Source organism: Fundulus heteroclitus, chromosome 3, assembly GCF_011125445.2.
Source record: "Fundulus heteroclitus isolate FHET01 chromosome 3, MU-UCD_Fhet_4.1, whole genome shotgun sequence".
NCBI lineage: Eukaryota > Metazoa > Chordata > Actinopteri > Cyprinodontiformes > Fundulidae > Fundulus > Fundulus heteroclitus.
The window spans coordinates 32,777,504-32,805,163 of record NC_046363.1 but is presented as its reverse complement, the minus strand read 5'-3'; the positions used below and the strand labels follow the sequence as shown (position 1 = coordinate 32,805,163).

At 40.7% G+C, this 27,660-nt stretch overlaps 1 protein-coding gene across 1 annotated transcript; it reads left to right on the top strand.

Moving 5' to 3' along the window:
• Positions 1–1,932: 1,932 nt before the first annotated feature.
• si:ch211-107n13.1 (FAM110_N and FAM110_C domain-containing protein) lies at positions 1,933–27,660 on the top strand. The gene is made up of 2 exons (XM_036135246.1): positions 1,933–2,069; positions 23,981–27,660. Exon 2 carries the CDS (start codon positions 24,674–24,676, stop codon positions 26,012–26,014), a length of 1,341 nt encoding a protein of 446 aa, XP_035991139.1. The 5' UTR covers positions 1,933–2,069; positions 23,981–24,673; the 3' UTR covers positions 26,015–27,660.

Genomic DNA, 27,660 nt, shown 5'->3' with positions numbered 1-27,660 from the left:
GTCCCTATCTCCAGCTGTCAATGGGCGAGAGGCGTTGTATAAACTGGACAGGTCACCAGTCCATCGCAGGGCAGAAATAGTCCAGACTTTTGCCCAATTTACTGTGATATCACCAAGACCTGCTGCGCTAGGATAGCACAGGTGTCGTTGTGCCAAACGACTTATCCCCGCCAGAATTTGTATTCCCTGCGCCAAGAGCGCATTCAGCTGGAAGAATGAATCTAGTCAACTCCGCCTCATTTCCAACCTATTAGGCGTGGAAATGAGGATGTTTTACTTTTCTTAACGAAATATAGCAATGGTGTCGTTACATTATCGTTCATCCATCCAGTATAATACGTTATGAGAAAGAAAACGGTCATTTCCAGATGTGTCACGAAAATATTAGCTTTATGTTATTAGATTGTCGAATGTCTGTCTGCTGAAACCAAAATCCACCTTCCTAAATCCATCACAGCTGTCTGCTGGTTCTCTTTTTTTCTTTTTTGGTAGCTAAACCCGCATGAATAGATTATATAAAGCGGATTTCACGTGTGATCAAATGAACACTGAATAAAGGCACAGCCAAAATTATCAGATTTAATAAGATTTTAATTCAACCAAGAACCTTATCGAGATATTAACCGTATTAAGAAAACGAGATATGTCTCTTTTAAAAATAGAACAACGTATTAGGAGTTTAAAAAAAATAAATTTCATTTTACTAGAATGTGATGTTTAAAATATTTAGACTTCACAAAGCTGGAGGTTAAAACTTTTATTGATTTCAAAAATACAATACAAAATTCTACAAATTCCGAAGGGGATAACTCGTTTGGCACAACGAGTTTATACAACGCGTCTCACCCATTGACAGCTGGAGCTCGGCACCAGCACCTCGCAAACCCAGCGGGGATAAGCCTGTTAGAAAATGGATGGATGGATGGATGGATGGACAGATGGTCTGGGCTATTTATTTTTTCCTTGCCATCAAGATCTCTGCCAGCTGGCGCCAGAAAATGCTATTATTGGGCTTTCTTCATCTGGAAACAAATGCATACAAACATCTTACGAGCGCAGCCATGATGAACTGATGAACGCGCACAGCTGACAATACAGCGATCTGATTGGCTGAGCAGCAAAAATCGAATCACGTGACCTCTTGGACCGGAGCGCCACAGTTTAGATTTTTTATCGGCTATAACTTATTAATGTGCAAGCGAAAACGTGGGAACATTGGTGTTTTGAGATCACTGCTATGTGTAGCAACTTATCCTGGTGGAAGAAAGTTGCCCCCTGACAGTTCATACGAAACTTCTTAAGGAAGCGTCCTACAGATTCTGGCCCACGGCCTATAGGAGATTTCTTAACAGCATAATCTTTGTTTTTGCCATGTCTTGGTTGCGCCAAACTCTTCCCATTTCCAGCTGATGGATTTAACACTGCATGGGCTTTTGAATGCATGTGTGGCATTGTTTTATAACCTAACCCCTCCACGACTTACTCTCTGGCCTGGCGTGTTCATTTTTTCCCTTGGTCTTCATGATGCTGTGTGTTCCCTGGTCTGCTCCAACAAAACTTGGAAGACTTCACAACAAAACGATGACTTATGATGCCAATAGCCGCATTGTTGTTGTTGTTTTTTTTTTAAATGGCCACCAGAGTAAAACCGAAGAATGCAATAGCCACACTTCAAGTTGCATAAATGTTGCAAACAATCAACATCCATCCAGTTCCCACCTATGCACCACGCTGTGTCGGTCTGCGAAGTCGCAACAAGACCGTCTTCAAGGGGTGCGAATACTTTTACGAGGCGCCACAGCAGCTTTCATTGTAAGCCCACGCTGCTGCGTGGCTTCCAGGACTCTCTTGACGCGGCTCCGTACCTGCCCACCACACCCCCTCCTCCTCCTGTGAAGGGGAGGTCGGGACTCCCTCTGCTCCTCTCCACCGCTCTGCGCTCCGTTCAGTGTTCCAGCAGCAGCGGAGCGCAGCGCAGCGCCACGCTGACCGTCTGTCATTACGCTCCGGATCTCTACGCTTTTGCTGGACCAGGGAAGCCAACCGAGTGGATAACCCGAGAGAACGAGGTGAGTCCGGACAGGGATGTTAAAAGTTTGACTCGGATAGGTTCACGTCGAGGCTGATTTGGGAGGCATTCTGTGGGTCGCGATGTTCGGGAAGCCGATCACGCTGTGATCAATTGATTCATGATCTGTGGGTCTGGCTGATCATATTCCTCTTCTCCGTGTTTTGCTGTAAAGATTACATGTAGTGTTTTTGTAAAAAATAAAAAAATAGAAAATTAAAAAAAGAATTAGTGGGCTTAATTAAACTAGATATGCTGATGTCATAGCGACTTTACTACTGGAGATGATTGGACTGTTAATAATATAAATTCTGAATGTATTATAATTTGTTTCCTTTTTTTAAAGTTGCTTAATGTATGACTCTTATCTGAGATCTTTATGGCTTGTTCCTGCAGTGTTTGCCCTGTAAAGTCATTTATCCTTGTCAGGATGGCCAGGATGGTCTGTGGCTGTATATTTAGCCCATAAACAAAAGAGCAGGACTTTTAATTTGAGCCAAGCAGATATTTAGAAAAGTTGACAAGCGCATCGATTTATCTTGTCCGGCGTAAACCAATCCACAGACCTTGACGCCCAGTTTAGCTGGTTGGTATGGAGAGAATGGGATAGCTGGCTGACCCCTGTGCTCTCATTAGGGCAAATACAGACGACATGAGGTGGTGGGTTTATGGCTCTGTAGGTTTGACCTGAAATATATCCACCTGCACGTAATTCAGGCTCGGTTTCCCAAAACCTCCACTGTGTGTCCGTTAATTTAGCCGCTTTACGAGCTGTCCTGCAAATAAAGAACTAATGCAAATTATTCCTCACACATATTTGTTTTTATTTTATTTTGGATGCTTAAAACGGCAAAAGGAAAACACAGCCGTGACTGCCGTGCAATCTACCCACTCCAAAGTTATCAGGCACAATCGTGTGCCCTCAGGGTCACCACCACCTTGACCCACCTCAACCCCTTCTGTGCTGCCTCTTTGCATGAGCGTCAGGAGTCGGTTTGAGTGGGATCAGGAGCATAAACAACTTAGAGGCCAGACTAAACAGACCACACGTGTCTCCCGAATACATTTATCCCGACGTTTTTAAAAAAAATAAGGTGAGCACATGTCGCTTTGATCGGTTACGTAATGCTGCTTGATTCAGCTCATCTGCCCGGCGGTGCTTTATTCTCGCTTTCTTGAGGGAGAGAGGATCTTTTAGTTGCACTGAGAGACACTTCTGTGGTAAAAATAAAGACTGACGCAGCAATAATCTCCACTCAAGGTCCTCACAGCAGCTGCTCAGGAGCGTTTGAGCACATCAAGGGATTTTTCTTTTCTCAGCAGATGAGTTAACCCACTTTTCTGACAACTTTAAAGATTTAAGTGACCGCTTCGGATGAAAATTCTGCCTTTTTCTTTCAGCTTCATCAATTTTCAGGTTTTGTCAGGATAATTTGTTTGGAGACAGATTTAGTTGGATCTTTTTGCTCTTAGCCTCTGTTTAAACCCCATAGATCTCACTCACTTTGCAGTGCTTTGCAGAAAAGTGCATATCAATTTTGTCACGTTCCAACCAAAAGCTTCACTGTATTTCATTGGGATTTCACGTGATAGACCATCACAAAGTACCCCAAAACATCATGAAGTGGAAGTACATAATGCATGTTTTCTTTTTCTTTTTTAATCAAATGTTTTACATGTGTTTGTGTTCAGGCTCCCCTAGGCAACAGTTTGAAGAAATGCCTTTTGCTGCAATTAAAGCTGCAAGTCTTTTACTGTATGTGGCAGGAGTTGGGTTTGGGTTCGGGGACCAAGGTGCAGGCAAGAACTTAGAGGTCGCATAATGCAGTGGGAAAAATTTCTTAAATAATGAGAAACAAAGGCTGACAGGCCGGCAGGGAAAAACAGGAACCAGGAACACAACAAGGTGGTGACCAGAACCGGGTAGCATAGCAGAGGACCTGACCACTAGTGTGACTGGACTGACTGACTATATAGGGGAGGAGATGGGAGGAACCGCAGGTGAAGCACATTAATGCAGGTTAAAGGAGGAAAGGTAATAGACGTGACGGCACCTGTGAGTCAATCTTGAAGGCTCGGCAGTGACTGACCAATCAGCGATCATGATTCGTCCCGAATGGAGACGCCCCATACCTACAGCAGCTGCTCCCTCTTAGCCTCCAACAAATCCCAGGATGTTACATTACTAAAAGCAATGGGGTCAGAATGATTTTGTTAAAAAAAAAACGATAGTAAATAAACCTATAAAATGTTGTTAGTTGAGAAAATACAATTCAAACGCACGTTATCCCGAACGGTTAGAGGGTGTTTATTCCTTTCCTGAAACCTAAAATGAATCTAGTAGAACGTAGAAGATGCATATGCAGCCGATCTCATCAACAGCTGAACACAACAGTGATCAACAGGGAACTGCTGCATGTTAGGCAGTATGAAGGTAACTAAGTTTTTGTTTTTATGGTTAATGGTTAAATTAAGGGGTAATGCTTAACTCCAATTCTGCTGTGTTTTATGTGTTTTAGATATCTATACGTTGCAACTTCTAGTTGCCTCAGTTTTTGTTGTGGTTATAATCAGTTATCAGGACTCGGATTTTGTACAAAGCGTTTAATATGTAAACTAAAACTCACATTCCTAATAGAGAATTTCACTGTAAATTCTTGCCAAAGACAGCATGCATGAAGACATCTACTGCAGTCTGCAGTAAGCATTTTAAGTTACAGCCTGTTATCCATTTTAAGTTTGGTAGGCTATAAGTTTCCTATTTGAACTCGGGCTTTAACGTCGATTTGTCCGTGGTTACCTTGAAGTAATGAATGACCGGACATGAGAGAATAAAGCAAACTTAAGTAAACTGACAACGGACTGACAGGAAAATAGGAGTAAAACAGAAACACGGATAAAACAATAACTAGTGAGAAGAACAATAATCTACTGGTAAACAATACAAAAGGAGTGCAAAAACAAACAGAGTGTAGGATCCCCAGGGAGCTGCAACTGGACTCTGAGGGAACCGTTTTAACACATGAGCTTTGGTCTAAAACAGGCATGTCCAAAGTGCAGCCCTGGGGCCATTTGCAGCCCTTGTAAAGATTTTGTGCCCCCCCCCCCCACCCCTCCCCCCACTCCTCCCACTACCACAGCATTTCAAGAAAGATGTTCCCCACCAGCACAGGTGGCTGGTGCAGACGGAAACTTTTGATTTTTAATTAGGGCAAAATTAGTACACATGATAAAATATAACAGTTCAAAGTGTAAAGTAAATGTAAAAGAATCCTACATTCTTCTTTTATAGACCATATTTTTACTTTAATTTCATAGTAAAAAGCACATCTATCCAATGACTTTTACTCATATGGAGACTATGGTGTATTAGAATCTGCTATCAAAACTTACTTAATAAAGTACGTTTTTTTTTTTTTTCAATCAAATACTGACCCAAGCCATGTTCTTATATCGATAGACCAAAAACATTTTTTATTTTCAACTGAGCCCAAAATAAATTGCAAGCTGGATGACATGTGACCTTCAGATCTACAATGATTTCCACAACCCTTTGCTACAGAAAATCAGACAAATTTTTTTATTTGAAATGATCACATTTTATAGATGAGGTAAAAACAATTTTTACAGCATAACAATTGTTTGTTTTTAATTCAAATGCTTTTGACTTGACAATTTCAGCCCGTGTGCTGAAAAGTTTGCACTCCCCAGGTTTAAAACCATCCCTCTGTAGCTGTGGCTCTATGTTTAGGGTCTGAAGTGCTTTCCCTCCAGGATTACCCTGTATGTAGCACAATCCGTTTAACTCTGGCCAGCTTTCCTGATGCCTGCCCCCCAGCATGATGCTGCCACCACCATGTTACACAGTTTGGAGGGTGTTGATGTTGTCTTCCTTCACACATATAGCTTTGCATGTTGCCCTTTTGGCCTCATTTGACATGAGCGCATTGTTCCACACGTGTATGTCCCCTACATGGCTTGTTGAAAACCGTAACACAGGATGTCTTTTGGCTTCTTTTTTATTTGAATTCCCATCTTTTTGCCATTCTTTCATTAAAACTGGCTTTGCGGAGGGCTTGACTAATAGAGGTGTAGATTTCTGCAGATCTCCTCCAGATTTACCATGGAGTGCTCGGCTGCATCTTTTCAGTGATCGGAGTTGAGCAGGCTCAATACATATGGATGCCACACTTCTTCTTGTAAAGAAAACTACAACCCCTTTTCTCCTTCCACCTCACAACTATGCACCAGTTTGAGCTCTGTTTTGTGTGCATCGCGTCAAATAGCAATATAATACAGAGAAGCTTGAGGTTAAGAAAATGTAAAATAGTTTAAGGGGAAGGGACACTAGTGTTTGGAGCTGAAAATGCACGTTTGAAGACCAGATCCTTAAAACACTGTGAAACATCAGTCCCGAACGCTGCAAAAGACTCCACATATGAGGCAGATTTACTGATTTTGGAGCAGTAATGTGTTTGCTCCAGATTCCTGCAGAGCAAACAACAACAACACGTCCTCTAGTTCCCCGACAGAGAGGCCAGAGGTTCAGAGCTGTGAGTTTTCATCTGGGGGCGTAGACAGGAGTCCTAACATTATTATCACGGCGAAACCAAATACTATTTATGCCTTTTGGCTTGGTTCACAGCACCAGAGGGGGCATTCGTGATGATGTCAGTAATGCAATACAATACTAAGAAAAACCTGCAGAAGCATGTTGATTTTATGGCTCTCTGCATCACGGGGTCCAATGTTTAACTCACCCAGCTTCGTGCAGCTTTATAACCGGCAGAAGAAAAAAAAAACAAGACACCAACATGCTAAAGACCTCATCTTGATCTACTGCATGGAGAACATTTCCCTCATTTAAATCTTGTATTATTCAGTTTTACCATTTCTTTTTCTTTCAGCTTGAGTCGTTGAGCACGTATTTAATCTGATTAAATACGGGCACCACATCAGTGCCCGCGGCCGAGAGCGAGCGGAAACCACAGGACATTGTCTGGCTTTAGCTCACAATGGGTCACTCATGTGTTTTTTATCAATTAGAGCGAAACTCCGTCGCAGCATCTTTTTTTTTTTTAAGATTTTGGCTTTGCCTTCCCGGAGAGCACAGCCTTTTAAACTCAGCTTTTTCAACAGAAACATTAAACGTTCGTTTTTTTTTTTGTTAACCCCCTCCAATTGTTGAGTGGCTGCATGTAAAGACCCCCAAGTTATGGTGGGAAGCTCGAGTTTCTAATTAAAGGGGAAAACGTAGCCTGCTAATGACATCATCTTCCCTTTGGGTACACAGAGTGTGTTTAGTGTGTGTGTGTGTGTGCGTTTCAGACCAGCAGCTGGTTTTAGACGCTTGACGTTCACAGCAGTGTAAAACTTCAAACGCTTGCAGAGAGAGGGGGAGAAAAAAAACACCCACTAAGCATATAATTTTAAATTTACAGCTTCTTGTCGCCTTGTTTGGACCATTGTGCCAAAGGTTTGTGGGGAACCTTCTAGCAATTTTCAGGAGGAGATTATTGGAAAAAAAAGTGCAAGACATTGTGAAAACTTGAGCTCCTCAGTTACAATCTGCATCAACGTATTGAGGCAGACACTATATGTTAAAGTAATAGCCGCCGTTACGCAGGGCAGCCGGCTGCGGGCACAAGTAAAACCTACCATTTATTGCTTAAGCTGCCATTTCTTGTATTTTGTAAACATCAGGGTGTGGAATCTCCTTCACTTAAGTAACAATTTGGATTGCAAAGCTTTTTTTTAACCCCCCAAAAAATGGAACAAGTCTCTTATAAAGTGCTTTTTGGATAGAAATGTTCACGTCAGTTGTCTTTGTTGGCAGATTTACATTTAGTTTGTGTTAGCTGCTCCGAGTGTTTGACTCTAACTTTGGGAGTCCCGACTGATTTAATCTTTATGACTATGCCTGCGCCGTTTCATTAAAACACACTGTATTATTCCTGAAAGTTGCCGTGACGACATTGACTATGATGGTTCCCGCCACCCTCCATGATCCTGATGACAGCGTCTCATCTCAGCCACTGAAAATCTACATCGGTTGTGGTGCTTTGTGGGCAGTTTGAGGCCATATGATTGGCCAAATATTGTATCAAGACGTGGAGCATGCATGTATGACAAAAGAAAAGTAGCAGCCTATGAAATATTTTGCACTGATTGTGATATTGACAATGATTGCTCTACTCATCACACTTATTTTCCCTTTATCAGCTCAAGTTCAGTCAGATTTGAAGGAGAAACCCTTGGAACAGAAACTTTCTTAAAACAGCGTCCGATGCTGAACTGGTTTGGGCTTTGACTAGGCCATTCTAACACATATTCACGAAGGCCAGTGTCCTGCAACGTTTAGTCTTCAGGAGCCTCTAACAGGTTTTCCTCTAGAACCGTCCTGTGTTTGGGTCCATCCAGCTCATCATCTACTCTAAACCGATTCTCTTTCCCCACAAGCACACTGCAAAAACGGATCTAAAAAATAAGGAAAATGTTCTTAAAATTAATGTTTTTGTCCTAGATTTGAACAGGTAAATAAGATTATTTGCCAATGGAGTGAGTATTTCTACCTCTAAAATAAGAAAATTAGATATACTGCACTTGAAATAAGACGATGGAGATGAATTGTTCCTATTTTAAGTGCAAAAATCCTACTCTATTGGCAGATCATCTTATTTACTTGCTCAAATCAAGGAAAAATACACACATTTCAAAAACATTTTACTTATTTTAAGTTCTGTTTTTTGCAGTGCATGATGCTGCCATCACCACGTTTATTCAAGAGGATTGGACGTTCAGGGGGATGAGTGAAACTGAACACGGGGCTTGTTTTGGCAGTCTTTCAACATTAATGTTCTTTTTGCCATTCCTCGTTAGAGGCCAGATTCTGATTTGTTCAGGGCCTGACTGATAGTTGTCCTGAATCTCCCACCTCAGCTGGGGATCTCTGCAGCTCCTCCAAAGTTGCCACGGGCCTCTTGGATGGTTCCTTTTTCTGTAATCCTGTCGTTGTTTTAGACTCAAGTCCAGCTGCTGTTATTACATCAGTTCCATCCCCAGATTTTGATCTCCTGACAGCCTCCATGCGAGTAGGTGACAGCTGTGAGAGCAGCCCTTCTCGTCGCTGCTCTCACATCTCTGTAATTGTTCACAGCCTGAGCGAGCGCCTCTGTTGCTCTGTCACATCCCATCAATCTCAGCCGTGGCACGCTGCGCCCGTTCATCCATGAGGAAGATGGCACAAAGCCGGGCATTCCCTTTCCACAACAGGATGAGCCCGTGCATGCGACTCCTCTGATTCGTCCACGTGGTTTCAGATTCGAGGAGAAGGGGACAAACGGACGGTCCTCTTTGGGCTGCACTTTGGTGCAGTAGAGGCAAAGCAAGTCGGCTGATCGGTAATGAGAGAAGACAGCCGGCTGGTTCAGTGGAGGTTAGCGGCTAAGCGTAAATGGCAGCAAGGAAAAAACATAAGAGCTTCTTTTGGGGTCTTTATGAAACATTTTTTGGATGATTCCTTTGTTGTAGTTGTTCCTTAGGGTTGTTTTAGAAGGATAAAGTATGAATCCAAGAATGTATCATTTTACTACCTGTACCTCTTCTTCTAGTTGAAGATTTTGGGTTTTAATGCAACACAGATAATCAAGTTAGCTTATAGTAGCCATTGTTCATGTGTTTATGCACCATTACCCTGCCTGCCACAAGCTTGATTTTAACCTAAATGATGATCCATCCCAAAACTGGCATGCAGAGAAGAAGTGTTGGTGTCAAACCAGTGTTTAACAAACTTCTCAAGTTCTTTCCCTCAAAATAACATCAATGTAGACATGCAGTCCTTACTGTGTTTGATGAACTATGCAAACATTGCTAAGGTAACGGCATAAATGATGACACAAACATTCACAAAAGTCATTGGGCTCATTTTTTATTCTGTTTAATGTAATTTAAGGGTTACATATGCCACCAAATGCCCTCTGGGGTCAGTTTACAAGACAGACACTTATTCTGTAGAATCCAGTTATCTATAACTTTATTTCAAATGAATCTAATTACTTCTATGAGTATGAGTCAGTATCAAATTACGTCCAGTTATAACGCAATAAAGAAGAAATTCTTGTAAATGTCTCAATCAGACTACAAGGCTAAAGTCTTAATAATAATAATAATAATAATAATAATAATAATAATAATAATTTGTCAAAAGAAGCCTGAGCCAATTGCATTGACTCACTGACTTTGGAGCAATCCATCGACCTGTGCAAGCATGTGGCGACAGTGGAAAACAACAACTCCCTTTTAGTTGCTTTTTTAGGAACGTCTAGCAGAACACCAGTTAGTGGCAGAAGGATTTGCAAATATACAGCTATTTATCAATGAATTTTGTTCATTTATTTGTAACAATAATTGTGAATTTATGCTTTTGTCAGCCATTTTATTTTTTGAATTGTTTCCTCTAGGTGATCTATTCACATAGAGTTGAAGTTTCATGATCCACAATGAAGTCCTACCCCTACCTTGTTCACCAGTAGTCTAAACTAACCCAACAACAACTGATACTTTCAGGCGTAAGGCCAAAGTTATGAAAACATAATAATTTCAGTAACAAAACTAAACATTTACGTCAAACTTTTACTCTTTTCCAACAACTTTAACACTTTTTGCTAAGTTTAAGAGCCTTTCTGCGTCCTACGGTGACCTCGCAGGTCGGCTTCACCCTCTTGCGGTTCATATCTGGCCCTGAACATGAGTATGTTTTTATTTTGTCCGAAAGATCTGTTTTCACTCTGACTTCTCAGCCCTGTTCAGAAGACATAACACTGCTGTGAAATATGAAAAGTCATGGTTCGGTTTTAATCGGTCCTTCAGCTGTGTCGGTCGAATTTAACCAAATTGCTCACACTCTCTCCCGATGCGGCAGATGAGCTGCATTAGCCGTTTCGCCCCGTTGAACGTTTAATAATTAATAACCCCCGCTTAAGGAGTGCATCATCATTATTTAGTGATGATTATTTAATGTCTCAGAAGAGCATTAAAAATGTAAAAAAAAGCAGGAGGGCTTTAATGGGCTTAACTGTAACAAGCAAAATCCCGCGGCGCTTTTAGAAAAAACATGCTATTTTTTGTCTGATAAAACATGATTGACGAACTTGCTCTATGGGAAGTTTTTTAATATGAAAAGTGAGCTCAGAAGTTGTGCCCTTTAGAACCGCTCTGTTTAGTGGATACCGAATCGATGCTGCTGACACATTTAAAGTGGCGAGTGCATTGTCCCACATAAGGAGGGGTCGGACGGAGTTTAGCAGGGCCGTCATTGATGAGCCGGTGTTTGCAGACACAACCGGGGCAGCTTTCTGCTCCAGGTTTCTCCACAAACATTCACAACTTAGTGCCAAAATGTTTAGAACATGCGTTGGTAGCGTCAGCATTTAGGATAACGCTGCAGATGTAGTGTTGGTTCCCCAACAAGATGTTTTCCTCTGGTTCTACGCCCTCTTGACGGGGAGGAAACAGGTGCACGCTTTTAACCCCACTGACTGCGAGTGTTCGTGCGGTCGTCTTTTACGACCCGAGCGCCAGAGTGTGAAAAATGCAGCGAATGTGTGAAATAAAACCTCTGGCAGCGTGCCAGACGGAGCTGTCTCTCTGAAGGACTCACACCAGCAGAGATCTTAATGAGGATGTATGAGAACAGAGCTTCATAATTTAAGACCCTGGGAGATTGAGGGATGTGCCTAGATTTATGCCTCTGCTCCGCTCTCGTATAAACAGCCTCAGGACAGCGTTTTCTGAGCTGCACAGTGAATTCCCGGTAACACGTAGAGACACACACACACACACACTGTTTTTTTTTTGTTGTTGGCCACATAAGCCAGGCTGGCGTGTGGAGGGAGCAGCAAGCGGTGGTCGTAATTTCCAAAACAATGCTGTCTAGAGCTGCTGCGTCTGCTTGATCTGAGCCAGATCTGGATGCACGGAGTTACAAACTTAGCTCCACCTCGCTGCACTTTGTACACCTCTCACTGCGCCGTCTCTTCCCACACGCAAAAGTCACCAACACAATGCTGCGTACCCAAAGACGGGGCCTTGTGCCCACACACTCCTGTAATTATCTGGTTAACCTGATAGCTTCGCTAGGAGAGCTCCGTGCAGGAGGAACTTCTTGAATCGCAGGGTTATTCGCCTGTCAGCGGTCTGTGAAGGCAAAGCCAATGTTTGGATGTTTTATTAATTAATATGATATGATTTAAAGTGTAGACTCATTTACATGATGCAAAATAGTTTCTTAATGTTTTGAAAACATCCTTGACTATGTTGCAATCGACATGTTGTCTAAATTAATATTCCCATTAGATTTTATCTGCAGTTTTTATGCAGTTTTGAAAAGTATGGAGTCTAGGTGGGTTCCAGGTCTGGAGAGGTATGGAAGAAGAAAACTATATGGAGAGAGTCTGGCCATCCTTTGTTTTTGCACATTTTATATTTAAAGATTAACCTCTGTCAGATTATCTGAGGGGAATTTAAAATGAACATTTCACTTCAAGTTTAATAAGTGGGAAAAATATTCAAAATATTATGGAACCCATGTGTGTGAATAACTCTGGACACAGTTTTACATTTGTTTTCTTGAACTCAGGTTTCATCATCAAAACTATTTTTTTACAGGTTAGGCTCTCCATACATTTACAACTAATACTCCAGTTTTTATATTTATATTTAAGATGGGAGAGCTTTTGCTTTTCTGCTTGACTGAAAGCATTGGGCTTTTTCCGCAGTCTTTTAATTATGTAAAGCGTGGATTGCTGTGGTGTCGTCTTTCTTAAAGACACACGCAAGGTCTGTATTAAAAACAAGCCATAAATCAATGTACAAAATGAAGTTAAAAATGACTGTTAATGAAAATGTACATAAACATTATTTCGGACTTATTGTCTTTTATACTTTGTTCTATTGTTTGAGTATTTGGCTCTTGGCATACATTTATTTTATAGTTCTTAATGAGACCCTTATAAGAACTTCTTATAAGGGGTCTTAGTTATCCATAAGGGTCTTAGTTTTCCTTTATCACTGGGATTGCATGAGATTATCTGCCTGCAATTCACTCGTTTGCAGCGAGGTCAGCACAGTAACCCAGGTCTGTGGAGGCAGATTCAGTTCCAGGAAGTGCTTTCATACAGGTGTTTGAGGAGAGATTGTATAACTTCATAAAACCACTGAACCTCATTTGATGATTACAGCATTGTTAGATTAACGGAATAATTATTCAATTTATAATGACATGCCCGTTTACAAAAGTGGCATTGAGTTGAGGTGATTATTAATCTGGAAACACTGGCATGCAAAGCTTGTGCCCTGTGACCTCTCCTTTAAAAAGCCCGTGCTGGAAAAGCAAACACTGACTCATAAAACTTTATACACCAGGAATGTTCAGTAATCAACAGCAACGCCACCCTTCCTGAGCCTTAAAGGAAAAAAAGAAACGCGGCCTGGCGACGCAAGCGAGGATACACGTGAAGACTCTATCAGTCGGCTTTATTGGAGCAAGCTGCGTTAGGGACACCAGTTATTTCTCAAATTTATTACATCCCCTACGTGCATTATTGCATTACGTTTTAAAAGCTAAATCGCTTTTAATATGACACGGAATATCACTCAGTTCTGAGTGGAAAACAGCGGCGTGTTGGCTGTTTTGGCTTCGCCTGGTGCAAACTGCGCTACCCGTGCCGCCAGCATGTCAGAGCACATTTGTTTGGTCCACTGAAACCTCAGCTGTCCCAATGATAATTTGATCTGAATGACAAAAGAGCAGCCGCAGTGAGTTAAGAGCCCATCTTGTCGATTTTACGGTTTCAGAAGGAGGTCCATTCAGGTCGGGGGGCCTGTTAAGTCCTCCCAGGTGGCCCTCCTGCTGCTCCACATGAGCGTGGATAAATCCCAGCAGTAGACCCACTGGCTAATGGAGTCTTTGTGTCTGAGGGGGGGGGACAGTAGCTGATGTACCCCATGGCTCCATCTCTTTAGCTTTTATTGTCACCATGTTGTCCTTTTCACTCCCTGACTAATGAGGCAAAGCAGCCAGGTCAACACTTATCTCTGAACATGGAGGACAACCATTGTTCTTGGCCATTAATAATGCAAATAAAAAGGGAGGCATGTCTCTTTTAGGGGAGCAGAAGATGACGTCATGTTTTTGTTTTTTCTTTAACATACTCTACTGCAGACTTCTGGAAGTCAGTGCTCTAAAGTTAGTTAATGACCAAAATACATAAAGCCATCAAGCATGGTATGTTAGTGGTATAATATTTGGTAACCAGGATGTCGACAATTTTGTCATCAGAGGACGCCCTGCAACTAGGTATACTTTTTTTTTTAGAAACTTTAAAAGGGAATTATGGAAATTTATGAGAATTACCTGGAAATTAGGGGCTCATTATGGGGAAAAGACGGCATATAATCCAAAACATTGGTTTCTTGTGGGCAGACATCCATGCAAAACAAACAAACAAAAAAAAAGACATTTGAAAACTTTAACATTTTAACAGATTTATTTGGATGTAGAACTTTTTTTTTGTTTTAATCAAGAGAGGAATGTTGAGGAAAATGTTACTTATCTGCTGCCAGTTTTAATTTGACAATGACAAAATGACAACAAAAGACCAATTTATCCCTTTACATGGAAATATACCTTTTTCCTTTTAAAAGTCAAAATTAACATGGAAATCTAAAGCTTCTTCCTTCAGACTTCTTTGTCTTATCTTTCTTGGATTTCTTTTTGCTAAATTTCAGGCAATTTCTTGGGCCTCCGCAACATCCTCCATGTCTGACCAATTCTTTTCCCCCTTGTGAGCCTGCTGTAAACATTTGTGTGTGTTTCCAAGAATTCAAATAAATTCCGGTCAATTGCTGATAATTACCATAAATCTCCTTTAATTCACATGGAAAGTTGTGAATTTACTAACCTGGTAGATTAACCTTTGTCCACCTTTTTCTCCGAGGTCAGATGCCCAGTGAGCTTATTTGTGACTTCCCTTCTCACTAAACATACACTTCCTGGATTTTCCTGTTTGTCTAATTTTTCACTAGAAAAGATCTGTACGCCTGTACCTGACAGTGCACCTCCTGACAGAGTCTAAAACGCACCCTGTGTGCTTCCTCTTGGGTCTAATCCACGTGGCACAAACAATGCAGCTGATAAAATTGAAAGGCCACGCTCCCTTCCACTTACACGTCTCTGTTGGGGCCGTCTGGCCTCCTTGATGTGGGATCACAAAAAGCATCTGGTTTTTCTTAAACTGCGTTGGAGGTGAGTATAGGCCTCCGATGTGAACTGGGCCAAGACAGAGAGGACTAGAAAAGGAAGAAAGGAAGACAGAGATGCCTAATGCAAAAAAAATAATAATAATATTGTAGGCTTAAGTGTGGGGTTCTTGGTTGTCAGTGATCCAAAGGGTTGATTTTATGTAATATGTATCCGGTTGTACGAAATTATCACCAAAAGCTCTTTTACAGTACCATAAAAAAGTCTTAAGCTGCCTTTTTGCTCAACTTATATCCATTTCTACTCCCTGAGCAAGACAACAGCTGCTAAATCTACTGAAAACTAAATTTAACAGTGATTGTTTGCCGAGCTACAGCGTCTGTTACGTGTGGACACAGTATAGGTTCGTCCTTTAAGTTTGGGAACTTTTCGTGCTTAGATGATTCATTGGTCAGAGTTCATTGCCTTTCCAATAAAAAAAACACAGAAAACTGTCAAGTACTAGACTGAGAGACTGAGAATGGATAAAAACGCTGCCAAGGTCTAAAGAAAAACTTTAAATGACCTTCGGACACCAGTAAGGCAGCTACGAACCCAATGAGAGTGGACATGAACATAGTGCAAGACCTAAAAATAATCAAAAAGGAAACAATGAATACAGTCAAATGCTGATAACTCCTGTCACACCATACAATGGAAGATACCATCCAAACCTGAACATTTTTCATCCCTAGGACAAACTCTGACCTTCAGATGTCCGACTCTGACTATCACTCATGTATACTATGTAATTTCTGTGTGCAAATCTGAATATGCCACTTTTATTTTTGAGAAAATAAAACAGCTTTTATTTTTAAGGCAGCCACTCTGTTATTTTGTTTGGGTAGCAATGTTTCATGTGTTAGCTTATGCTAAAAAGGAAGAAAACGATTAGTTCAGAGAAAGAAAGAAATGCAGTATTTGTTGTTTTGCACACTTTGCATGCAAATAGGATATTGAGCCAATTGAACGGAGTTTCAGGGCATAAGACTGATACAGATCATACTGCTACTAATACATCTACTCTTAAAGGAGCATAATGCATGTTCCAGAGTTTTTGAAAAAGTTTGCCCCCTCTGGCGACACGCTGTAACAACATCAGTGTTGTGCACGCGCCTGAGAGAAGAGAAAAAGCATCTGCTGCTGTACCTGCACAGGTGTTTTATTTAGAAGCGTAATGTCCTCTGAGGTAAGAAAGCCATAAATATTAAAGTTATCCCGTGTTCTCTCGCTAATGCATTGATTACGACAGACTCATGCAGTGTGTCACAGCCAGAGGATATGACCTAAATCACTTACATGAACTGACTAATGGAGCCTATAGAGGGAACAGCGGCAAATAGAGGATAACTAATTTTACACGTCAAGCAATTATAAGGTGTGTGGGAAAGAAAAAAAATTAACCTTTAAACTTGTGTAACACTCCTTTAAATGTTTTATTTGCTGCTGTTAAAGTAGGGTTTCAGACAGCTGATGTCACAGATCACAGCTTGAATTAGCATGATCAGACTAAAGATACAGGGAAATTCAAAAATTACAAAATATTCATGATTTGGACATTTGTTTTTCTAAAAGACAGTTTTCACCAGAGGGCTGGTTTCATTTAAGGAGGGGTGTTTACAATACAAGTCCAAAAATATCTGGTACAAGCAGATATCCATGGATGGATGGATGGATGGATGGATGGATGGATGGATGGATGGATGGATGGATGGATCTATCTGTCTTCCCAGAGTAATCCACCAGTTCAAATTGGTGCAAAGCTTATGAGATGCACTTTTATGGAGCATTTGAGTACATTTCATTATAATGTGTTTTCTTAAATATCATAAAAAATCCAAAATGATCTAAACCTTTTTTTCTGCTCAAATGTCTTCACAGTCTTATTTAAAAATTCAGCAAACATTGACAAAGTTCAAGCAGATTTATTGTCGTGTGCTCCATCCATCCATCCAGTCAGTGGCTTAATAGATGCAACTTTTTATTGTTAATATGCGACGACTACTGTTATCAGCAGCCATTAGAAATCATTCCATTTTATATCATATATAGTTTTGGAAATATTCAGTTCAACCAGTGATCAACAGCAATCAGAGCGGCTCATGTTACTCTGTCAGAACGTGTGTAGCTAACTCCTGTGCCGGATTGCGCAATGTGTTGCTAGAATTGAGAAAGTCTGAAAAGAGGGCAAGGAGGATTAGAAAAGAAAAGACAGCAGTGGAAGTGCTTCAAAGGCATTGGTCACTGGCAGCAGTGACACTGCATGAGTTTCCATAAAATCAGAGACTGATCAGTATTTGTTGTTGGTCCTCTTTGGTCGGGAGAGCCCTAAGTTGGCAGTCGATGTCACAAAGAATGACCAGAGATGAATAACTGAACGTCAATATTACAGATTTACCAACCAAGTCCAGTTGGTTAGAAGCAATTTCATTTAAAATTAAAGGTCGCTCAAGACCTTTTCTCAATATTGCCTTTAAAATATAAAGGGACAATGGAAGTGTAAAGAAATACTTATTTACAAGTTAGTATTTCTGCTTCTGTTCATCACGCCATGAGCCTCAGGACCCCTTGACTCATCAGGAAGCAGGCTGCTAAAAAAAAAAAGTTAACATATCTGGAGTTTAAACAGATGCGGTTCCCATACATAAAACACTTTTAACACCATACATGTTGGACCAAGTTGGGACAAATGCTTTTGAAGATTTCCCTCAGATACTGAGAGGAACGGTAAAAGGAGCCAGACAGGGATACAGATTCACAGAGAGGTCAGGCATGTGTTTACAAGAAGCGAGGGAAATGAGAGGGTAGCGACGGCGAGGGAGCGCAGGGGAAAGGAGTTAGGGCAGCGTTCTGAAGGGAAAGACAGAGGCGGTGTTCACTGTAGAGATGAGAGAAGAAGGGAAGGGTTCAGAGGTTAATGACAACCCACAGCGGGAGACAAAGGAGGTCATGAAACACAAGAGAAACTCAAAAGCGGTCTCACGCTTTTCACAAGCTTTCAGATCACAGGAGAATGGGCTGGGCACTAATTTGGCTCATTACGGTCAATGGAGCTAATGGGGCCCATTGTTCCCCAGTTGTGTCTGAGTCTGTGCCGACAGTTTTTATTACAACATTTAATCAGTGTTTTCTGGAAACATCTGTCCGTTAACGGGTCCGTTAATTAAAAGTTTTCAGTAAGATTTAAAAGTGCGATTAGAAAGTTAGCTCTTCCAGTAAGAGATGACATCTAAATGGGACCCTTGACATCAGATTCAGTGATTGTACACTTGTATCAGAATCAGACATACTTCAGGGAAATTACTTTTGTTACACGCTCCAGATATACAAACATTTATATATATATATATATTTTTTTTTTTTTTTTTATTTATATATATATATATTTTTTTTTTTTTATTTATATATATATATATATTTTTTTTTTTTTTATTTATATATATATATATATTTTTTTTTTATTATTTATATATATATATATATATTATATATATATATATATATATATATATATATATATATATATATATATATATATATATATATAAATAAAACTATAGATCCAAATAAAGTATTACAAGTAATGCGGAGACATTTACTAGAATTGGTGTAAACATATACCTATAAATATGTAGCATCAAGCCTGTGATCAAGTAAATACAAGTTTCTTCATTTTAAAGGACAAATATCCTTTTAAAAACGTTTCTTTTTCAGTTTTATTCAAGCATGCTGCCAAAGACAGTCATATTGTCACCACCTACATGACTTTGTAGGACAACAGATGGTTTTTTTTTGTCAGAATTTTTTTTTTATATGCTTTAAAAAAATATTTAATGGTAGATTATGACTTATTTTTGTTTGCTACTTTCCATAATTTGAGGTTTTATTGGTCAAGAATATGGTGATATTTGTCCAGTAGTATTCTTTGGGATATTGTTTTATTGTCATGCTTTAAGTCTTTTAAAGTAAGCCTTATTATTAAAGACTATTGTATTGCTGGGAGCTGAGTAAAATCAGTTGCTGCTTTCTAGCTTTGATCTTAGAAAGGGAACTGAATGTTCCAGAGGAACAGTTCAGCAATACCCCCAAACACCCACAACTTGACCTTTAACCCCAGTTCCACTTCCTCCCCATTTTTCACCCATATGTCTTTGCTTCATGCTATAGCCCCGTCTCTGTTTTTACCTCCACACCTGTCGTGAGATATTTTTCCCGGGTCTGTGCCTAAACAATGGCTGGCTTTCCCGGGCTCCAACATCTGGAAAAGCTAACCAGCATGCCAGGGCCTCCATTCCTCAGGTAATTTACAGTGGCATGCCATTTGACAAGCTCTGCAAGGGGCGTGGCGACTGAATGCAGTAGATTATAGTGAAACTTTAGCTCTTCTTCTAAAGCGTCAGCAGCACTTTAACATTAGTAGAAGCTACAGACTGGTTAGACACAGAACAGTCAGCTGTACCACGTTCTGACGGTGGGAATGTTTTGCAGCAGAAAAACTTTACATTTTATATCTTTATTTACTAAAATTCAATGCTGAGTTGGAACTTGTTGTAGCTCTTGTGTAATAATCAGTCCCTCCAGGATAGTTGAAATGGGTTTTTTTTTGTGATAAATGCAGCCTAAAATTACAGATTTTGGAGCATCCTTTTCAAGAAGTTGCCGTCAAAGTTGCAAAAAAAATTTCTGTTTATTAGTGTGATTTTACAAAAAAGCTGGAAAACCATTGCATGTAACCTTTACCAAAAAAAGTACGTGTAGATAAAGTGTAGATAACATTTTAAAATACCTTCTTAAAATTGATACTTTACAGATAAAATAAAGTCCTGAGGAGTTGTCGAAGTGCAAAAAAAGAATTATGTATTGGCCATTCATGTATTGGCCAGCATGGTAACTTGCACTGTATACACTGTTGACGCAAATCCTACTGAGCTGAAAACTGAAAACTGAAAAAGGATTCCAGCATTCATGCGATACTTTGGGAAACTGACTTGGGTGCATTTTGATATTTGATGGCAAATGTGAGTGTTTAGCATCACACGTTTACATCTTGCAGGTTCAGCTTCCAAAGTGTTGTGAAACAAGGAAAACAGGAAGTTGAAAAAGAAGGGAGCTAAGGGGATTGGTCAAATTTCTGCCCTGTTGCTTCTTGTTGCTTCTTTGGTCAGAAAAGGAGGAAAACACAAAATGTCCTAAGGTTACATTTGAGGAGGAGTTGTGGGAAAGTTGCAAGTCTCTGCAAAGTTTGCGAATACTGATTAAACTGGCATTAATAGTTGTGATCGCAAAATCACATCTTCCTGGAGGGACTGAATAATGGTTAAAACTGAAAAACTTAAAGGTGAATTTGATTTGAATTGGTGCATAACAACATAAAGCAGTTTGAAATCAGGAACTAAATATAATTTTCTCACACAAATATGGAGATGCTTATAAATTATTTTGGAAAAATAAAAAACTGCTGTAATTTCTCCAGGTAGCTTTGATTAATTTAGATGTGTTTTGCACAAGGTGAATGTCTCATGCATCGTTGAGTATTTGCTGTATTTCTTTAAAGCAAAGCCGGTGATGTTCTTCAAAACACCTTAGGAGCTTTGCATAGCTGGCCTGCAAAGTGTTGCCTCTGTTTATTTTTTTATGTGAAATGCAGTATTTATGCTGCCTGACCCTGTCAATACTTTTTCTCAACTAAATGAACCTGAATCAGCTTCTGGCAATAGGAGAAATGGATAAATGAGTAAAATTGTGTAGTTTGCTTTGATGTTATCAAAGTCTGAACAAAATGCAAATAAGCCTTTCGTGGTCATGAAACATGCACTGATCAGAGGGCAGATTTCATTTCTCTAGTTTCTATATAGCTTTGACTGTCTAATATCTATTTTTGCTGCTTCCCTGTTAAGAACTGTAACATGAGAATATAAAAGACTAAAAAAGTCAGACATTCTGCCTTGAGCGTACATTAACTATTTAAATCAGGAGCAGAGGCAAGAATTTGTGGAATATGTTACCGAGCAGTGCTGTAAAACAAGACAAAACAACCACAAAGCTGATATTTTACACTGTTTGGTATATTGTATTAGCCAATAGTGCCGTTAGCAGAGCTAACAACACCTTAACATCAGTCTCACGTGTTTTCCCCTGAGAATATAGATCCATACTGTAACTTTGAGATTTGCTAAAGGCTGACAGCGTTTCTGAATGCAGGATGTCCCATGAAAGAAAGGAGGTTTGAATGTAAAATATTAGAAAAACACAGAGCAGCTTTGGTGTGCAGCCTTCCTGATGAACAGATTCTGGTTCATAATAGTCATGCAGTCGACCAGAGATTTCCTAAAATCTGTTTTTGTCTTCTGTCTTCTCTAATGTGGTCTGAACAGTGTTGGTATGGTTTCTTGAAATGTCTGTAAAAGTATAGATTTTTTCATTTGTTATTTTAGTATTATTTTTTTTAATATGGACATCGACATATGGACCATATGGACATCGACACACGTGACTGGCCAAAGATGAATCTGATATAGATGTGTAGAGCTGCCACGACAGTAAAATTAAATAGAGCTGTATATCACTTTATAAAAAGAGACCTTTACATTCCCTTTTCCATGTTATTGCTATATATTGTGACATTTTTACAATTTATTTTAAGATTTCTTTTGCACGATATAAATGTCACGTTATTGTAACACAAATATTTATAATTTTTAAAGTGTTGTACCACCATTAAAAAGGTATTGTTAGGAATAGGAATGCACAATATTTCAGCATCAACATCGATATCAGCCAATGTTGGTGAATTTTTAACATATCGCATCGGTCCGAAAAGTGTAACTGGGCCGATTTTAACATCCCATGTTTACTTCTATCTAGTGGCCTCTTGTGCCTGTGTTTAAAGGGGGGGGTTGGTCATGCATTTTTTGTTTGGTCATGTGACAGTGATGCATCACAGCTATGATTGTGCGAAAGTCTGGACTACAACCCACATTCAAAAATTCAGTTAGCATAGGTTTCCGTCAGTGCAAACATTTACAAAATTTGACCATCACAGAAACATAACTATGCATAACTATGCAGTGTTCATGGTTGTACACTATATCATCATGTTAACAATATAATCTTTTTATTGAAAGATCTTTATATGTAAAAAAAAAAACAAAACAAAACATGAATATGGTAATTAAGAAATATTTTGTCAGAGCGTGATAATGTATTGTACAAGCATGGGAAGACATTGTTAGTGTAGTAAAGTTTTTACGCTGACATTATGTATTTCTGTTTTTGTGGCAGCTCTATGCTTCCACATTTTCACAATTATACTTGTTATTTAAGAAATTCCGGCTTTGAGATGGGAGGTTTTGTCAATACGAGTTCACGTTTTTTCCTGTTGGCGATGTCAAGCAGATTACAGTAGCGATGACAAATAGACCCGTTCCCCTCGCTGCTTTTGTTCCATTTGCTGGGAAGGAAAAACCAAAGTAGCTGCTGATAACACTTGAAGCTGACTCAAGGAAAATTAAGCACAACAATAATCGCCCTCCTGCAGTCCTGTTAAAGACAATGAGCACTTTTCTCCCTATTTGGACCATAAACCACCTGTGAAATCAGGGGGGTCTGGTTTGCGGGAAGAAAATACCACTTATTAAATGGTCTCTCTGCCTTCTGCTGACACACGCACACACAACTCAGGTGTAAAACTACAGCAGACATGCAAATACCCATGACTGCATGCACATCCAGACATATGATAACCGTGCCTGGATGTTTTCTAGCTAAATATACTCCTCCCGTAGAGCCTAGTCTGTTATAAGCACATGCAACCTGCCTTTTACCCCCTCAAATCTGCATGCAGCATGAAATTAATGTAAAATATTATAGTAAGAAATGTGGTTAACGTTTGGCGCAACAGGTTAGTCTGTTAGGTTTAAACTTGCTCATTCAACCTTTTTACGAGCTAGTTAATCTGAAGAGCTTTGACTATGAAACAGTTGTTTCTCCGGACGTGTATGGCTTTATTTAAGAAGCCTTAAGAAGCGGGTTTGAATTACAGCAGCCTAAGTCAGACCCGTTTTTATAACATGATTTACTGGCCTGTTTTAAAGTAGTGCTTTTTATTTTTTTGGACAGATCTCTGCCTGTAAAGTTTGTTTCAGTGCATTAACTGTAACAAGCAGATGAACCGATGCCAAAACAGATTGTTTGTTTTGACGTTAACGACAAAAATAGCTGACACAAATGACTCGACGGAATAAGAAAAGCTCTTTTCCTGCGCAAAAAAAAAAAAAAAAAAGAGAGAAAAGACAGAGGGAAACATGCCATCATCCTGTCTGGACAACAGACTCCATGTTCAGTTTATTTTCAGTCACGGTTCATTCTGTTTTGTGGATGACTTGCGATGCCATTTTTATTGTGTTTACACACAAGCCTGATGATAATCAAATGTTCAAAGATGTCAGCTCCATATTTCTGGCTATTGCAGTCATGCAGCTCCCTCTGGCTTTAAAATAAGCACAATCTGAGCAGAGTCTTAGGGGCCGCTTTCCTTTTCTGCCATCTGGTCTCCGCTGCCTGGCCCCGGAGAGCAGCACATCCAACTAAAACCGCTCTCTTTCTCTCTCTCCCAGGGGTCTCCACGGCAGAGGTTAGGACGAGGACGCGATCCGCTTCTTCGCCATCTGCCCCATCAGCGGACCGAGTGCCATCGGTCAACTCATCCGGGACGGGTGCCAAACAATAAGTCTTGACCTGTCGCCCTTGGAAGATCTGCACTAAACAAATATTTGAGGCCATTATATCTAATTTCACCGAGGCGGGCCGCCACCAGGAAGATCAACAGCGAAGGGTGCAGTTAAGAGACGAAAGGAGAGAAGGGAACAGTGGGGGAGGAAGAAGTAGCCCTTTCAAAGTGCACCCCTGCCTATTTCTGCAACGCTGTGGGCAGGGAGCATCTTATTTAGGAGCACTGTTGGCTGACAAAAAAAGCACTTCCCCGTTCCCCGCCTGGTCAGATGCCTGGGTAAATACTAGATAGAGATATCAATTAGTCTGAGTTCTTCCACCGCCCAACAAAGAGACTGCAAGCTATCTATAGAAAACACAGCAGCAAACTTGGACTTTGCGGTCACGCGGATTGCCACTTCTTCATAACCCTTTGAGAAAGATTCCGGAGCTGTGAGAAACGGGAATGAGAGCTGCTGTAGTTTTCTGCTCTTAGAAGCTTCCCCCAAAGCCAACAACAGCTCACTGTGGGGACCGGAAGCTCTGAGCCAGTTTAGAAGCTGCGGGTTTTGATGTCTTTCCCAGCTCAGTGAAGTAACATGAAACCCCTCACTCCAATCGGGTCCCCCTCTCCTCTGAGGCTTCTCAACAAGGGTCCGGATTACCTGCGCAGGCAGATCGACGGCGGCGGTCACGGCCGTTCAGTCAGCGCTGTGGAGAGGCTTGAGGCCGACAAAGCCAAATACGTCAAAAGCCAGCAGGTGATCAACACCAAACAAGAACCAGTGCTCGTGCCCTGCACCACGCCGCCGCCTCAGCCTCGGAGAGCCATCTCTGTCCCTGGTAGTTTGACCCCTCGCCTTCCCCCACGCCGCTCATCCAACACCCCCTTCTCCACCCTCTCCGGCTCCTTCACCTCAAAAGACGAAAATGAAAACGACGATGCAAGAAAAGAGAACAGACGGACTTCCGTTGACGTTAAAACGCATAACAGGAGCAACGGGAGCAAGGTTATGCCTCCAAGCCCCAGGACGCCTGGAATCAACAGCCTGGTTGCGCCGCACAGCGCCCCGGTTCTAAGACGGAGTACAGGCAAACGTATGATGAGGCCAGACTCTCTATTAATATACAGGCAGAAGAAGGAGTGCAAGAGCCCCAACAGCTCAACACTGGGAGAGAACAATAACATCGAGATGAAGGGATATAGTTTCGTACGTCGCCTCTTCCAGGGTTCAATGAGAGACAAGAGTGGAGGTGAAAGAGTCCAAAAGATGGTGATTGGTGAGGAGAAAGCACCATCGCGGGATGGCGACTCCAGAATGTCTTGGACCAACGACAAAGATGCTACAGATGGAGGACCAACGACCCGGAGGTCAAGCAAAACGGACCAAGAACGCACCCCAGAGTCAATCCAAAGTCCAGGTTTTAACTGCACATTTGAAACCACAACAAACGGCTTTACAAATAGCCCCGACGACCAAATAAACAGAGGCGTCATCAACATCAGACATGATGACGACAGTGATCCATGGAAGCGCGCCTCACCGATGCCACGGAGAAGGCAGTTCGGAGAGCTGCAGCGCTCCAAATCAGACCTGCGTCTACGCTGTTCGGCAGCGTTATCAGAGCAGGAGCATTTCTTTGACTTCTGCGGACTGGACGTGGACATGATAGAGCGTCTGGGCCGCGACAATTTCCTTTCTAATGCCAGTTCCATAGACACGCTCTCGCTGGCCCTGCGCAGCGTAGCAGGGGACGGCTGCGGCGGCTCAGAACCCAGCGAGTTCTCCCGCCACTCGGGAGACGGGCTGTTTCAGGAAGAACTGGCGGAGCAGCTTCCCACTGGCGTGTCCATCATCGAGAGAAATGCTCGTGTCATTAAGTGGCTGTATGGGTGCAAGAACGCAGCTCAAGAAGGACCCAAAGAGTCAACCGTATAGGACGGGGACTGAGGATTTACAGATGAAACCAGAAGTTGACATACACTGTATAAAAAGACACAGAACTTTAAACATTTCCAATCTTAGATTAATTAGAACTACCAAAACAATCTTTGCATTACCTAAGTGCCAAAATAATGAAAAGAGCTTTTGATAACTTTCTTCAAATTCAGAAGATTTCCTTCCTATTTAGTGAAAAGATGCCTTTTAAACTATCTGACTTTGCTTCTCACATTAGTTTGCGAGAAGTAGGCCCATTCCTACCGATAGATCTGGTGTAACTTGGTCAGTTTTAATATCTGCCTTGCTAACACAAACTTTTTAGCCCTGCCCAGAACTTTTCCATGTCTTCTAGATCATTGCCATGTGATAGACACTCCAAAACATTAACTATGTTGTCTTTAAGCCACCTCGTAACTAACTGGTCGTATGGCTTGGGTCATTGACCATTTGGAAGAACCAATTGTGCCCAACCTTTAACCTCCTGGGGGATGTCTTAAAAAATTGCTGAGATATTTCCATATAATATTCCCCCTTTTCCCTCAAAATGAAAAAAAAAATGGCTGTTTTGTTTCATCTCTCACCATGACATGTCACCAAATATTAAGGTGTGTTTCATTGTGTGCAAACTGCAACGCTGCCTTTGATGCAGTTGGCTTCTTCCTTGATGAGTGGCGTATCAGCCTTTGTTGGTACGAGGCTTGTTCCATTACGGCTTACTAGTTTCAGCCATCATCTTCACCAGGTCTTTTGTTATCTGGGCGTTCCTTGATTATCTAAAGGGACTGTAATTTTAGTGTATGCAAACTTCTGAATTTGGAGTGAAAATGTTCTAATACTTCTTTGGGTTCTGGCATTTAGGGGAAAGAAATAATCTGGGTAATCCTGATTGTCCTGAAACAAGAAAGGTTTAACCTGATTTATTGCCCGAATGTGAGAAAAACATGGTAATGTGTCTTTTTATGCAGTGTATATGAGCATCTGGTTTCCACAGTATGTGCCGTGGAATGCTAAATTTTATTTTCACATGAACTGCAAGCCAGTGCTTCATTAAATGCTTGGTAGAGATTAAGCTCATAAGTAAATTCAACAGATGACAAATCTATTTTTGCCGCAACAATTTACAAAGTGACCGAAATCACAGTTTTCAGTCAGTTATAATCAACTCTTACAACTCGAAATGGATTTTTGATTTCATTTGTTTTCTCATGAAAACATCAAATTCAAACGTGCATATTAATTAAAAGTTAGTTTGCAAAGAGAGCAGCAATTTTAATGCATAAACTAGTATTTCCCTACAGACACCACCTACTGAGTGATACTGTGAAATTAAGGGGTAGCTGGTTAATTTACTATGCCTGTAGTCATGTGTTGAATTCAGTTTGGTTTATTTATAAAGTACCAATTCACAGCAAATGTAATTTCAAGGAAGTTTACATGTAAAAACTGGTCCGGTTCATATCCGTTTGTATATAAACTCCAATTTTGGTTCAGTTCAGTTAAGATCAAGTTCCACAACAATCCAGTTAAATGTAGATTTAATAGTCTACTTTAATCCTAGTTACTTGACAATGCAATACAATTAAATCCAGTAAAAAGCTATCTGTACAGATAAAAAAAAATAACAAATCAGTGTACAATAATAA

Excerpts from the sequence above, each read along its gene's own strand:
- si:ch211-107n13.1 (XM_036135246.1), top strand. The coding sequence starts at position 24,674 with ATGAAACCCCTCACTCCAATCGGGTCCCCCTCTCCTCTGAGGCTTCTC.